This window comes from Sturnira hondurensis, unplaced genomic scaffold (assembly GCF_014824575.4).
Source record: "Sturnira hondurensis isolate 20B ecotype Veracruz unplaced genomic scaffold, ASM1482457v3 Scaffold0013348, whole genome shotgun sequence".
In the NCBI taxonomy this organism is placed as follows: domain Eukaryota; kingdom Metazoa; phylum Chordata; class Mammalia; order Chiroptera; family Phyllostomidae; genus Sturnira; species Sturnira hondurensis.
In genome coordinates, this window is record NW_028085979.1 from 284,623 (window position 1) to 300,201 (window position 15,579).

The following is a 15,579-nucleotide window of genomic DNA, read 5'->3' on the forward strand; positions in this document are numbered from 1 at the left end:
CCAAAGGGTAGGAGTTCTGTCACTTTTTCTGCTGCATAGTATTCCATCAAGTAAATGTATCACGTTTTTTTGATCCACTCATTCACTGATGGACACTTAGGCTGTTCCCAGCACTTGGCTATTGTAAATAACACTAATATGATCATTCGGGTGCATAGGTTCTTTTGAATTGGTGTTTCAGGATTCTTAGGGTATAAACCCAGCAATTGAACTGCTGGGTCAAGAGGTAGTTCCATTTTTAGGTTTTTGAGGAAATTCCATACTGTTAATCCATAATTCTTAAGAATAGGAAATTCCATACTGTTAATCCATAATTCTTAAGAATAGGAAATTCCATACTGTTAATCCATAATTCTTAAGAATAAATTATTTCAAAAAAATTTAAATCTTAAGTGCCTAAGAACTTCATTTATGTACTGGCAGTTCCAGTATTTAGATACTTATGTGCTCTTTTTCTTTCTAGACAATGCGAAGACACAGAAATGAAGTGACAGTTGAACTGCGAAAGGTAAGGGTGACTTGCTCTTAGTGAAAAATAATTAGGAGATTCTGACCTGGCTGGTGTGGCTCAGTGGATTGAGGGCCAGCCTGTGACCCAAAGGGTTGGTGGTTCGATTCCCAGTCAGGGCACATGCCTGGGTTGTGGGCCAGGTTCCCAGTAGTGGGAGCACAAGAGGCAACCACACATTAATGTTTCTCTCCCTCTTTTTCTCCCTCCTTTCCCCTCTCTAAAAATAAATAAATAAAATCTTTAAAAAATAATAATCAGGAGGTTCTGGTGTTAAAATTCTGGAAAATTTGAATAATGAAATAATAGGCAAATTAGTGGGCATTCTTAAAACCACACAGCATAAAAATGTTATTTGTTATAAACTTTGGAAAATACTTTAATTCCAGTATTCTTTCAACTTTGTAATTTCTTTGTGGATATTTACATATTAACAACAGTGATTTGTCAATCATATTCTTTAATTTTTTTTTCGTATTTTTGGGTCATGTTTACCAGAGATGTGAACTAAGCCTGATAGAGTAAGGTGAGCTCCTTGCTAATTTTAACATGTTGGTCTTACCTTCATTTTAACTTTTTATTAACATAGACATACAGAAAACTCAACACATCTTAAGTGTATAACTAGATGATTTTTCAAAATATGAACACATCTATATAACCAGCTACTAAATCAAGAAATAGAACATTACCTGTATCCCAAGTCCCCTTGTTGGTTACTGTTGATACTTTCCCCCAAAGTAACTGTTTTCCTGGTTTGTTACATTGTGAATTATTTTGCATATTTTGATCTTCATATAAATAGAATGGTGGGTGCACTTTTGTATCTGGTTTTTCATTCATATGAAGACCATTTTCCTTAATACAGGCAGTAAGGATAAAATTGAAATTGTAATTATTTATTGCCATCTGTTGATATTACACCAACTATCTTAAAATGAGGCCTTCCTTTTCCAATATTTTTCATGCTTAGAATACAGGTGTAAAACTTTTCTATTGGTCCTCATATTATTCAGATTCCTCCCATGGTTTTACTTTTTAGCTCTCCTAGTATGCTTCTGAATTTAAGCGGTTTACTTGCATTTGGTTATTTGTTCCTCCTCTTATGGTTGTGCTATCCTCTGGAGTTAATTTATTTTTTAATTTCATCTTTATTGTATATTTTTCCATTACCATTTAGTCCCCTTATTCTCTCCTCCCCCCAGCAATCACCAGACTGTTGTCCAAGTCCATGAGTCCTTTTTCCTTTTTGCTCAATCCCTCTACCCCAACTAGCTGTCATCCTGCTCACCATTTGAGTCGGTCCCCATTATCCCTGTTCATTCAGTTTGTTTATTAGATTTTACTTAACATAAATTCTCCAAGTCCATCCATACTGTTGCAAAGGGTAAAAGTCTCTTTTAGTATAGCCAAGTAGTATTCCATTGTGTAAATGACCCATAGTTGTTTTATCCACTCATCTACTGATGGATGGACACTTGGGCTGCTTCCATATCTTGGCAATGGTAAATTAGGCTGTAATGAACATAGAGGTGCCTACGTTCTTTCGAATTAATGTTTGGGTTCCTTCTCATATATTCCCAAGTGTGGGATCACTGGGTCAAAAGGCAGATCCATTTTTAATTTTTTGAGTTATCTCCATACTACTTTCCATAGTGGCTGCATCAGTCTGCATTCCCTCCAACAGTGCAAAAGGGTTCCCCTTTCTCCACAGCTTTCCCCCCTCTTGTTGGTTGATTTATTGATTATAGCAATTCTGACAGATGTGAGATGATATCTCATGTACTTTTAATTTGTGTTTCTCTGATGATTAGTGATGTTGAACACGTTTTCATCTGCCTATTGGCCATCTGTATGTCTTTTTTGGAGAAGTGTCTGTTTAGGGCCTTTGCCCATTTTTAATTAGGTTATTTGGTTTTTTTGGTGCTGAGTTTTGAAAATTCTCCATGAATTTTGAATATTAACCCCTTATCAGATGTATTGGCAAATATGTGCTCCCAGTCTGTGGGTTGTTTTTGTATTTGTTGATGATTTCCTTTGCTGTGCAAAACCTTTTTACTTTGATATAGTTCCATGTGCTTATTTTTTCCTTTGTTTCCCTTGCCTGGGGAGATATATCCAATAAAATATTGCTACAGGCAATGTCTGAGATTTTGCTGCCTATGTTTTCTTCTATGACTTTTAGGGTTTTGGGTCTAACATATAAGTCTTTGATCCATTTTGAATTTATTCTTGTATGTGGTATAAGAAGGTGGTCTATTTTCATGTTTCTGTATTTACCCGTCTAGTTTTCCTGACATCATTTATTGAATAGACTGTGTTTAGCCCATTGTATGTGATTTCCGCTTTTGTCGAATATTAATTGACTCCTAAGGTATACGTTTATTTCTGAGCTCTCTATTGTGTTCCATTGATCTATGTGTCTGTTTTATGACAGCATCTTGCTTTTGATTACTGTGGCTTTATAGTGTAGTATGGTCTTCTTTCTCAGGATTGCTGTCAGTATACTGGGCCTTTTGTGGTTCGATGTAAATTTTTGAAATACTTGTTCTAGTTCTGTGAAATATGTCATTAGAATCTTGATAAGAATTATGTTGAATCTGTAGATTGCTTTGGGTAGTATGGACATTTTAATGATGTTAATTATTCCTATCCATAAACATGGTGTGTGTTTCCATTTATTTGTGCCTTCTCCAGTTTCTTTCTTCCCACAGTTTTTTTATTGTTGTATCCTCATTTTCATTTGTTTCAAGGTATCTTTTGATTTCTTTCTTGAGCTCATTGTTGATTCATTCATTGTTTAATAACATGTTATTTAGTTTCTGTCACTTGGCATGTTTTTTCAGTGTTCTTCTTGTGATTGATTTCTAGTGTCATACCATTGTGGTCAGATGAGATGCTTGATGTTTTTTCAGTCCACTTAAATTTACTGAGACTTTTTCCTAACATGTGGTCTATCCTAGAAAATGTTCTGTGTGCACTTGAAAAGTATGTATATTCTGTTGCTTTAGGATGAAATGCTCTGAAGATATCAGTTAAATCCATTTGATCCTAGAATGTCATTTAAAGCCACTTCCTCCTTGTTGATTTTCTGTCTGAATGATGTGTCCATTAAAATCAATGAGGTGGTAAAATTTTCTACCATGACTGTATTTCTGTCAGTCTCTCCCTTTAGGTCTATCAAGATTTGCTTTAAATATTTAGGTGTTCCTATGTTCAGTGCATAAATGTGTACTAGGGTTACATCCTTTTGTTGGGCAGTTCCCTTTATCATTATGTAATATTCTTTGTCTCTTGTGATAGCCTTAGTTTTAATGTCTGTTTTGTTGGATGTAAGTACTGCTACCCCAGCCTTATTTTTTCCATTTGCATGAAATATTTTTTCTATCCCTTTACTTTTGGTCTGTGTGTATCTCTTGGAGGCAGCATATATGTGTATCTTGTTTTCTTAGCCCTTCAGCTACCCTATGTCCTTTGGCTGGAGCATTCAAGCCATTTATATTTAAGGTGATTATTGATGGATACATGTGTAATAACATTTTATTGTTCGACTGTTTTCCTCTTCTTTTTTTCTTTTTTTTTCTTCTTCTTCAAGCCAGCCCTTTAACATTTGTTGCAGTGCTGGTTTGATGTTAACAAACTCCTTTAGCTTTTTCCTGTCTGGGAAGCTTCTTATTTCTCCTGCAATTTGAAATGATAACCTTGCTGGGTAAAGTAGCCTTGGTTGTAGGTCCTTACTTTTCATCACCTTGAATATTTCACACCACTCCCTTCTGGCCTGATATGTTTCTGTTGAGTAATCGGATGACAGTCTAATTGGTGCTCCATTGTAGGTAACTGCCTGATTTTAGGATTCACCCTTGTCTGTAAGCCTTGCCCTTTTAATTATGATTTGTCTCAGTTCAGGCCTCTTCGGGTCTGACTTGTTTGGGACTCTCTGATGTTCCTGGAGTTGTATGTCTTTTTCCTTTACTAGATTAGGGAAGTTTTCAGTCATTATTTCTTCAAATAGGTTCTTGATCCTTTGTTTGCTCTCTTCTCCTTCTGGCATTCCCATGATGTGGATGTTGTTATGCTTCATGTTGTCCAACATAATTCTTATGCTCGTCTCATTTTTTAAAATTATTTTTTCTTTTTGCTGCTTTACCTGAGTGTTTCTTTTTTTCTTCCTTGTCTTCCAAATCACTGAATTGATCTTTGGCTTCATCTAACCTACTGTTTCTTCCTTACAGTGTATTATTTATTTAAGATATTCCATTCTTTATTTCTGACTGGTCCTTATTTATAGTTTCTATGTCTGTTTTCTTGCTGTTGAATATACTTATAATCATTATTGTAAACTCTTTCCCTGATAATTGTTAGCCTCCATTTCATCTAGTTCTTCTGGAGGATTCTGTTGTTCTTTCAATTGGGATCTGTTTCTTTGTCTTGTTATTTGGCTGCATCTTTGTATTTTCCACCTAGTTGTTAAACTGATCAGTGATGCAGCCTCTAGCTGTTATCAGCATTCCAGTTTAAGCACCACAATGTAGGGCAGAGTAATTCTTGTGGTTGGGATTATTGCTTCCCCTCAGGCTGATTGTACTTGGAAAGGAGTGTGCTGCCTGTGGGAGATGACTTCTGCAATATAGGGAATGACTCAGCACAGGGATCCTGGTGACTGTTTTTTCACTTTTCTCCCCAGAGCCACCAATCCCAGACTTTCTTCAAGTGTCTGTAGTCCACTCTGTGCTTCTCTGCCAGGGTAACTGTTTACAAATGAAATTTTGTTCATTGGTCCTTTAAGAGGCTCTCTGTGTCTCCAGCCATCTCTCCCTGGCAGATAGAAACCCTGCTATTTTTCGCAGCTGGGTTGCATCTTTAAATTCCTTTCCAGTTCTGGTATTGAAGGCTGGGGAGCCCAGCCTGGGGTTTAGACCCCACACTTCTCAGGGGGAAATCCCTGACCACTGATATATCCCTCTAGCACTTTAGCTGCCACCTACTGAAGCCCAGCCAGCCCTCTCATACCCACTCCACACACCCTCTAAGTCTCCTTGTGTGAAGTGTTATCTTCCCTCTGTCTGTAGGTATAAGGCTTCTCTCCAGCTAGTCACTTTTCAACTGTCTTGTTGAAAAAAGATAGCATCCTGGTTATTCAGGATGATATCTCTACAATTTAGTTGTAATTCAGATTGGTCCTGGGAGGAGGTTAATGTAGCCTCAGCTTACTCCTCCCCTATCTTGGATCTCTCCTTTGCAGTTAAAATAATTCTACTTTTCAGAGTATGTTTCTTAATATCCTCCTTGGTCACTGTAAAGATGTCTTATGTCTTTTATAGCCTTCTGGATACCATTGTTTCCTTTTCAGTTACCATTAGTTCCTGAACATCCTTGTAGGAGGACTAAAAATGAAATTAAAGAAATCTCAAGCAATTCTTTGTGCCACATATTAGAATTCCCTGAGTAAACAGCAGAAAGTAAACTCTTCCTGAAATAAAACCTAAATTTCAGACAAAGCTTAATTGCTTTTGATATGATTCTTCAAAGCTATGGAGAACCCTTCTTGAATATTGGCAGAGCCCAATACTCAATAGAATACTACTCTACTGTTTATCATCAGAGTATCTAACTCAGATTCCAGCCTTGTTATTTCTATATGTCCATTGAGTAGAAAATCACAGTGTTATTACTGACATTGAGATCCTTGAAAATATAAGAAAACAGAGCAGAGTTTCGTAGATAAGCTGTACACACTTCGATTAGAGTATAAGTTTCTAAAGCGAAGGTGGTAACCATGCTCTTCCCTCACCTGTCACGCCAGGTACTCCCAAGTCTCCCTTCCAGCCTATCTCAAAATGCCTAGTCAGATTCTGGGCATGTCATTAGTACTTATTAAATGTTAATATTCAGGAATTGAACTGAAATGTGATATCTTAAAGTTTTGCTGATACTTAAATAATTTACTGAAGTTTTAAGAAAAACACCTTAGATATAGAGCAGTGCTGCTCACAAGTCCTGATCTGAGATAAGGTAGGGGACTTGTATCAAAATATTAAACAAGGCACTACCTCCTTTACCAAGAAAATCTTTCTGCCTAAATAAATAACAGAACTAAACGGTGTGTTTAGTTTCACAGTTGATAACTGGCACAAACTTCCTATCTTGTAGAAGACCTGTAACAGATAGGTCAGTCTTTTAGCCGGTCTAAGGACCATACTTTGAATAACACTGATATTGATCTAGCAAATCGAGGGTAAGATATAATTACTAATATGTACTGTTTTACTGGTCTCAGACTCTTTTTATTTAACCCCTTTTGTCTTCTTTTACTTCTTTGATCTCTTACTTTCGTATATACATCAACACTTATACTGAAGTCAGTACTTCTGTATATTATATCACCTTGTAAACAATTACATAGGAATTAAATAACTTACTTAAAATTACACGTCTGCTAAATGGCAGAGGAGAGCTCTTAACCACTATGCTATAAATGCCTTTTAACGTAAATGTTCAGTGGATAATACCTCATAAGTTGCAAATGGGTCTAAAACCTGTCATTGGCATTTTGAACTTTGACACATCATATTAAATTTGATATAATTTTTTCTTGATTGATTAGTTGATTATGCCATTGGTCTTTACCATCATTAGATTTGTTTGTAGAAAGTGGTTAAGCTCTTACAATAAAAACAGAAACCAACAAAATATCCGGCTTATCAGATCTGCCACTTGATTTAGTTGTTTTCCTTTTTAGTAAAATAATCTTTTTTAAAAATTGCCTAAATTCCCCATATTTATAAACTATAGAAGAAAAATCATATATCAATTGATGCAGAAAACTACTTGACAAAATCTGACATCCATTCTTGCTAAAATCTCAACAAATTAGAAGTAGAGGGGAATTACCTCATTTGATAAAGAGCATCTGCAAAAAACCAACAGCTAACATACCTAATGATGAACACTGAATGTTTTTTCTCTTAAACCCAGGAGCTATATAATGATGTCCATTCTCACTGTTGTTGTTTACCATAGTGCTGGAAGTTCTAGCAATTGTCATAAGTCGAGAAAAAGAAATAAAAGACATGTAGTTTGGAAAGGAATAAATAAAATTCTCCCTTTTTGTAGATAACATGATTGTCATTGTAGAAAATATCAAATAATCTATAAAACTCCTGGAACTAGTGAGTTCAGCAACACCACAGAATACAAAATCAACACTTAAAAGCCAATCACCAACAATGAACACACAGAAACCAAAATTAACAATGTAATACCATTTATAGTAACTCCACATAAAATAAAATACCAAACATGTACAGGATCTAAATGCTGATGAAAGTAATCAAATAAGACTTAAGCAAATGGAGAGACATATAACTGTGGTCATGCCTACATAGTAAAGACGCCTCTTCTCAAATTGACCTGTTGGTTTGATACATTTCTTATCAAAACCAAACAAAGGCTTTTTGTAGCTTAGACAAACTTACTCTAAAATGTATATGGAGCCCCGGCTGCTGTGGCTCAGTGGATGGAGTGCTGTCCTGTGAACCAAAGGGTCGCTGGTTCAATTCCCAGTTAGGGCACATGCCCTGGGTGTGTGCCAGGTCCCCAAGAGGTGGTGCATTAGAGGGAACCACATGTTGATGTTTCTCTCCCTCTCTTTCTCCCTTCCCTTCTCTCTAAAAATAAATAAATAAAATATTTTTTGAAAAAAATTAAAAAAATAGATAAAATGTATATGGAGAGTCACAGCCTTTAGAAGAGTTAAAACAATCCTGACAAAGAATAAAATAGGAGCAGTTTCTAAACCCAATATTGAGGTTTATGCAAAAGCTACACTAATGAATACTGTATGGTACTTGAAGTACAGACATAGATCTGTGGAGCGAAAGGCAGACCCTAGAAATAAGCCCACACAAATACACCCACCTAATATTTAGCCAATCTGCAAAACTAATTCAGTGGAGGAGGCAAGTCTTTTCAACAAGTGGTACTAGAAAATTGGACATCCATAGGCCAAAAAAAAAATAGAACCCCAACCTAAATCTCACATTTTATTAAAAAAAAAAAACACCACAAAATGGATCCTAGACTTAAATGTAGAATATAAAATCATATATTAATGTTTAGAGGAAAAATTGAGGAAAATCTTAAGAGCCAGGCAAAGAGTCATAGACTTGACCACAAAAGCATAATCCATAAAAGGAAAATTGGACCTTAACAAATTTGTAATTTTTGCTCTGAAAGGCCATGTGGAGAGGATGAAAAGACAAACTGCAGAGACTGGAAGACAACCACATATCCAACACAGGACTGGTATCCAGCATGTACAGCAGATCCTCTCGTATGTCATTTTGTTCAACCTCATTTCCTTCAACGTCATGTCATTATAACATTTATGAGATGCCATAGGAACTTGTGTTGTTTATATCAATTAACCTATGGTGAAATTGGTTTTGTTATTGTTTCATTTGAAGTCACAAAACCTATTGATGACGTTAAGGGAGTAATTACTGTGTAATGAACTCTTAAAGCTCAACAGTATACAAAAACAAACCAGTTAGGAAATAGGCAAAATGGGTTATGCAAATGGAAACCATCATTATGGTGATGATTATTAATGACAGTCAGGGAAATACAGATTGAAAATAACTAAGGATCTGTAAGAATGGTTAAAATTAAAAAATGGTGACAACCCCAAATGCTGGTGAGAAGATGCAGAGAAACTGAATTACTCATACACTGCTGGTAGTAATGTAAAATGGTACTATCACTCGGGAAAATATGCAACTACTATACAACACACCAATCACACTCCCAGACATTTATCCCCGAAAAATGAAAATGATGTTTCTATAAAACCTCTCCATGAATGTTTATATCAGTTTTATTTGTAATAGATAAAACCTGGAAATAACCTGGATTTGCTAGGGTAAATGGTTGAATTGTGGTATGTCTGTACCATGAAATACCACTCAACAATGACAAGGAACAGACTATTGATAGAAACAATAACTTTCATGAATTTTCAGGGGATTATGCAGGGGGTGGGGAGCCCATCACACAGACACAAAAAAAGGTTATATACTATCCGAATCTATTTATATAACATTTTTTAAATGACAAAATTTTACAAATGGAGAACAGATTAGTGGTTGTAAGTGGGTACATATGGGAACTGGGAAGTGAGAGGGAGGTTATTTTGGCTTATAAAAGGGCAGTAAGAGAGCATCTTGTTTTTGGTTACTGTTCAATACCTTTACTATCATGGTAGATTCATGAACCTATAAATATGGTCAAATTGTATAGACATACACAAAAAATAAAAGTATGGTAAATCTAAATAAGGGTCTTGGATTGTATCAATATTAGTGTTCTGACTATGATATTACAGCCATATGCCACTTAACAGTGCAGATGCATTCTAAGAAATGTGTCGGGCTATTTCATTATCATGCAAACATTATAGAGTATAGTTACACAAACCTGGAAGGTTTAGTTTACTACACATCTGGGCTACATGGTACAGCCTATTGCTCTTAGGCTACAAGTCTGTACAGCATGTTACTGTGCAAAACAACATGAAATTAAATCAATCACAAGAAAAAATGGTGTAATTAAGAGATGTTATAAACATGAAATGTTATTAGGCCGCTGCCTGCATAACACAGCATACTATTTTACAGCAATTATTTTATTAGTAGAAAGAGTATACTTTAGAATAACAAAAAAATAGGAAGTACATAAGCCAGTAATAGACATTTAATATTATTATCAAGTATTATGTAATATACCTAATTGTACATGCTATACTTTTTAAAAAACTTTTATTAGCATTTATACTGAATTTACTCTTGCCCCTTAAGTTTTTGTTTTTTTTCAATTTCTTCTGGGATATCTTTTTCTTCTGTGCATCTTCCTCTTCCAGTTCAGGAACGATCTGTTCTTTAGTAAAGATCATCTCAGTGTGGAAGGGAGAGCTTGTGTGTGGCTTAATCTGCCTATGAATTCTGTGAATTCTTGATCTTCAGAGCTTTGGTCACCTAGATATGCTCAATGACCAAAGAATTTACATCTCAACCTTTTTAAAAAAAAATTTTTATTTAACTCTCGTTCATACATCTCAACCTTTAAGGTCAACATTTTGTTCAACTCTACATTTTTAAGCATATGCAACAAAAATTCAGCACTCTGTTTTTGGGCCACCAACCCCGTATCCAGCTCTACTTTTTGGCCTGGGTACACCTAATAACCATTCCACATTGTAAGGGTGGAATGGCACACATTGCTTCTGTAAAGTGACATCCTTCAGATCCTTGGTGGCTTTTCTGATATGCATACCCTTGATGGCCAGGACTGTTTCACAAGTGTTCTTAAGGTGAAGAGGAAGATTTGAGTCTCTGATTTGCAACATTTTTGTGGGGTTTTCTGAGTCAAGTGAAGAGCAAACCATTTTCAGAGGTCACCTCAAGCTGCTATGTGTGTACTATATACTTTTATGCAACCACCAGCACAGTAAGTTTTTTTACAACAACATCACCACAAATATATGAGCAACACATTACATTATGACACCTATTACATCACTAGGCAATAGGAATTTTTCAGCTCCACTACAATCTTGTGGGACCACCATCATATAAATGATGCATTATTGAATAAAACATCTTTATGTGGCACATGACTGTACTATAGTTTTGTAAAATGTTACCATTGGGAGAATCTGGGGAAAGTGTGCAAGGAATCTCTGTATTATTTCTTACAACTGTATGCAAGTTTATAATTATCTCAATAAAAATTTCAGTTAAATATCTGACTGCATTAGTAAATTAGAATCCAAAAATTCAGCTATTTGATATGATCAGTTACGTGATCCTACAGGGAAAATAATTTGTGTTAGGGTGTCAGATATTTACATGATTGATGAGCTAGTAATATTTTAAAATTTTAATATCAAAGTATAGCACCTTGAGCAGAGTGTGCAAAATATGTATATATAACATGTAATACTTATGGTGGAATATAATTTAGTCAAGTCTTCTGTGTCTTCATTTACACATCTGTAAATAAAGATTTTAATATTACTGGAACTAAAACTAATTAAGAAGTTAAGACAATGAGGGTTTTACTGGATAAAAACAAAGTGAATTACTTATTTCAAATTTGAAATGGAGCTAATAAATAATTTTCCTCTTTATAACATATATAAGAAGTGACTGCTGATCTGTTCTACAAATTTAGGTATAGAGTTACAATTCATTCTTTCAAGATGAAAAGAGAAATTTGGGAATGAAAAAGAACATTATGTAAGATTACTAACAGAATTTATTAATTCCAGATATATTAGGTTGAGTCATAAGAAATTGCCCATAATTAACCTTTTTGACCTACCAAGTGAAAATTCCATGGGGTTCAGGAAAAAGAAAAGATTTAAAAAGGCTCAAATATTGTACATACAAGGATAATATATTAATGGATTTTTAAAGTAGTTTAAGAAATGGATTGTGTGTGTGTGGAGATAAGGTGGGTATTGAAACTAGGCTAGTTGCCATATTCTCTGAGCTACCCTCCCACTTGACAAAAGAACAAGATACCTTGTATAGATATGGAATTTACTACATGTAGTACAGTCTGTAGGAAGGTGAGAATATCTAGCTTGTTAAAAAAGGGACAGTTTAAATTATTGGTTTTCTTGAAGCCTCCTTTAATGATTAGTCAACTCACGAGAAAAGTGGCCAGGGATTCTATTATGTTGACTTGTACTATTTTTGTTAAAGAATGTAAAAGTATGATTTTGGTGCCCTAGTATATTTTGGTCTATGTTAGTATGTTTTTAGTTCATATGCAGGGATTATTACTTTACTTTTTTATTTTAAAAAATCAATTTACTGGGAAGCTGTAATAACTCTAAACTTGTATATGCCTACTTATAGATGTCCAAGTATATATAAAATAAAAATAAAAAGTATATATAAAGCAAAATTACAAGGAATAATTTGTCAAGACTTAATGATTATGGGAAATTATCTTGTCAGTAAGGAATAAACACCAATTAATGAGAGATAGAAAAGTTAATAACAATTTGCAAGTGTTACCTAATAAACACATATTTTAAATCTACTTTTTGCAGATGACAGGATTCTGTATATGTAAAGCCCTAAAGACCCCACCAAAAAACTTTTAGAAACAATAAACAAGTCCAGGAAAGTTTCAGGATACAAAATTAGTGTACAAAAATTCACTGCTTTCCTATATACTAACAATGAAACTTCAGGAGAGAAATGAAAGAAACAAATACTTTTGCAATTGTAACCAAAAGAATAAAATACCTAGAAATAAACTTAACAAAGGTTGTGAAAGAACTATATGCTAAAAACTACAAAGCATTATTAAAAGAGATTGAAAAAGAGACAATGAAATGGAAAGATATTCCATGTTCATAGATTGGAAGAATCAGTACAGTTAAAATGGCATATTATCCACAGCGATATACAGATTTATTGCAGTCCTCATCAAAATCTCAGTGTTGTTTTTGAAGGAAATGGAATGAAAAGACATCAGGTTTGTATGGAGCCACAAAAGACCCCAAATAGCCAAAGCAATTCTGAGAAAAAAGAACAAAGCTGGATATATCACACTACTTTGACTTCAAATTATACTACACAGCTACAATAATCAAAACAGCATGGTATTTACAGAAAAACAGGCACACAGACCAATGCAACAGAATTGAGAGCCCAGAAATAAAACCAGATGTATATAGGCAAATAATTTTTGACAAAGGAGCTAAAAACACACAATGGAGTAAAGAAAGCTTCTTCAATAAATGCTGCCAGGAAAATTGGAAAGCCACATGCAAAAGAATGAAACCGGATTACGGTTTGTCCTCATGTACAAAAATTAATTAAAAATAGATTAAAGATTTAAATTTATAACCTGAAACAATAAATTAGGTTGAAGAAAACATAGGTACTAAACTTATGGACCTTGGTCTTAGAGAATGTTTTATGAATTTGACCCGCAAAGGGAAAAATACGTGAGTGATACTATATCAAACTAAAAGCTTCTACACAGTGAAACAAAGCACTACTACCAACCAAAAAAAAAAAAGGGGGGGCATCCAACTGAATGGGAGATGGTATTTGCAAACAACAGCTCCAATGGGTGGTTAATATCCAAAATATATTAACAACTCAACACCAAACAAAATCCAATTTAAAAATGGGCAGAAGACCTAAACAGACATCTCTCCCAAGAAAACATACAAATGGCCAACAGATATATGAAAAGCTACTAAACTTCACTAGCTGTTAGGGAAATGCAGATCAAAACTACAAATGTGATACCACCTCACACCTATTAGAATGGCTGTTATCAACAAGACAAGTAATAAGTGCTGGAGAGGTTGTGGAGAAAAAGGAACCCTCATTCACTGCTGGTGGGATTGTAAACTGATACAGCCACTATGGAAAACAGTATGCTGGTTGCTCAAGAAATTAAGAAGAGAGTACATTATGGCCCAGCAATCCCTCTTCTGGCTGTATACACAAAATCCTGAAAACATATTTTCGCAAAGATACATCTACCCTTATGTTCATTGAAGCATTATTCATAGTGGCCAAGACATGGAGACAACAAACGTGTCCTTCGAAAGAGGATCAGATAAGGAAGATGTGGTACATACATACTGTGGATTACTACTCAGCTATAAGAAAAGATTTCGTTTGTAACAGTGTGGATGAAACTTGAGAATATTATATTAAGTAAAATAAATCAGTCAGAAGAAGCTAACAACCATATGATTTCACTTATGTGAAATATAATACCAAAGCTATAGACACAGACAACGGTATGGTGGTTACTAGAGGGAAGCTTGTGGGGTGGGGCAGGTAGTACAGGGTAAAGGGGGCCAAATATATGGTGACAGAAGATGATTTGACTTTGGAGGGTGGGCATGCAATGCAGTATACAGATCATGTATCACAGAAATGTACACTTGACACCTGTGTGCTCTTATTAAATAATGTCACCCCAATGTAATTAAAAAAGAAAAAATATCCCATGAATATTTGAAAATTGTTTTTGTGATAGTATAAGGCTATAGTTTCCTAACTCAGTTACTATGGGGCTCCATAGTGAACTCCAAAGGACAACTTGCAGTAGTGTAAATTGTTTTTAGAGAAACACAGTGCTATTTAACATATTTCAGATACCACAGAATTTAGATCCTTGGGTAGTTCACAATTTTTAAACATTAGATTTTACTATATTTTTTCCATTGCATGTTTTGTCTAAGAGAAATAAAATTTTTTTCTCTCAATTTTTTTATCCCCCTCCCCACCCAAAATAAAAAAGTTCAGTAAGTTGTGTGGACCCAAGTACTTAAGAAAATACTAGGTATTTCCTTTGGCCTACATTGTATACTGACAAAGTATGGGAAACCTTAGTATAAAGCAAATGTCAGCTAATTTTAGTGTTGTACAGAGTGTATTATTTGATCACAGTACAATTAAATTAGAAATTAGTGAATAAGATCATTACAAAAACTTCTTAATTGTGAAAAATGAAGCACTTCTAAATACCTTGGGCATTAGAGAGATCCTAATGGAAATTAGGAATCCTTAGAAATGAACAAAAGGGAAAATATTACATTTCAGATCCTGTAGAACACAGATAAAGCAGTATTTCACTTTATAAGAAATTTTAGCAGGCAGAGAGAACAAATAATAGACATTTAAAAGGCATACAGTCAAACCTCAGTTCTTAAACATCTCCCAGGTCAAACAATTTGGTTTTTGAACAGCCTCACGAATTAAGTTTGAGAACCAAGGTCCACTGTATTAATTTGTGTATATCATGAGTTTTAAAATATTAATATATTGCTTAGTTTTTGCTGCACAATAAACTACTCCAAAAGCAAGTTGCTTAAAACAGTTGCCATTTTATTCAGCTAATCATTCTGTGGGTTAGGATAGTGGTTTTTCTGGTCTGGGCCAGTTCAGCCGGTCTCTATGGGCTCCCTCGTGATGGATTGGTTGGTGACTAGACGATCTAAGATGTTCTCACTCAAGTTTGAGGCTGTT

The 15,579-nt window shown here is 34.8% G+C and overlaps 1 protein-coding gene across 2 annotated transcripts in view; it reads left to right on the forward strand.

Annotated features, from left to right (window-relative positions):
- KPNA3 (karyopherin subunit alpha 3) overlaps positions 1-15,579 on the forward strand; it is a 125,697-nt gene that overhangs the window by 52,477 nt on the left and 57,641 nt on the right. The window contains exons 2-3 of one of the 2 annotated variants that reach the window (XM_037061385.1): positions 464-508; positions 8,744-8,838. In XM_037061385.1, the coding sequence (XP_036917280.1) occupies positions 8,758-8,838 (81 nt within the window). In that variant the 5' untranslated portion in view covers positions 464-508; positions 8,744-8,757. The remainder of the gene's footprint in view (positions 1-463; positions 509-8,743; positions 8,839-15,579) is intronic. The other variant, XM_037061384.1, reaches the window with a different exon arrangement.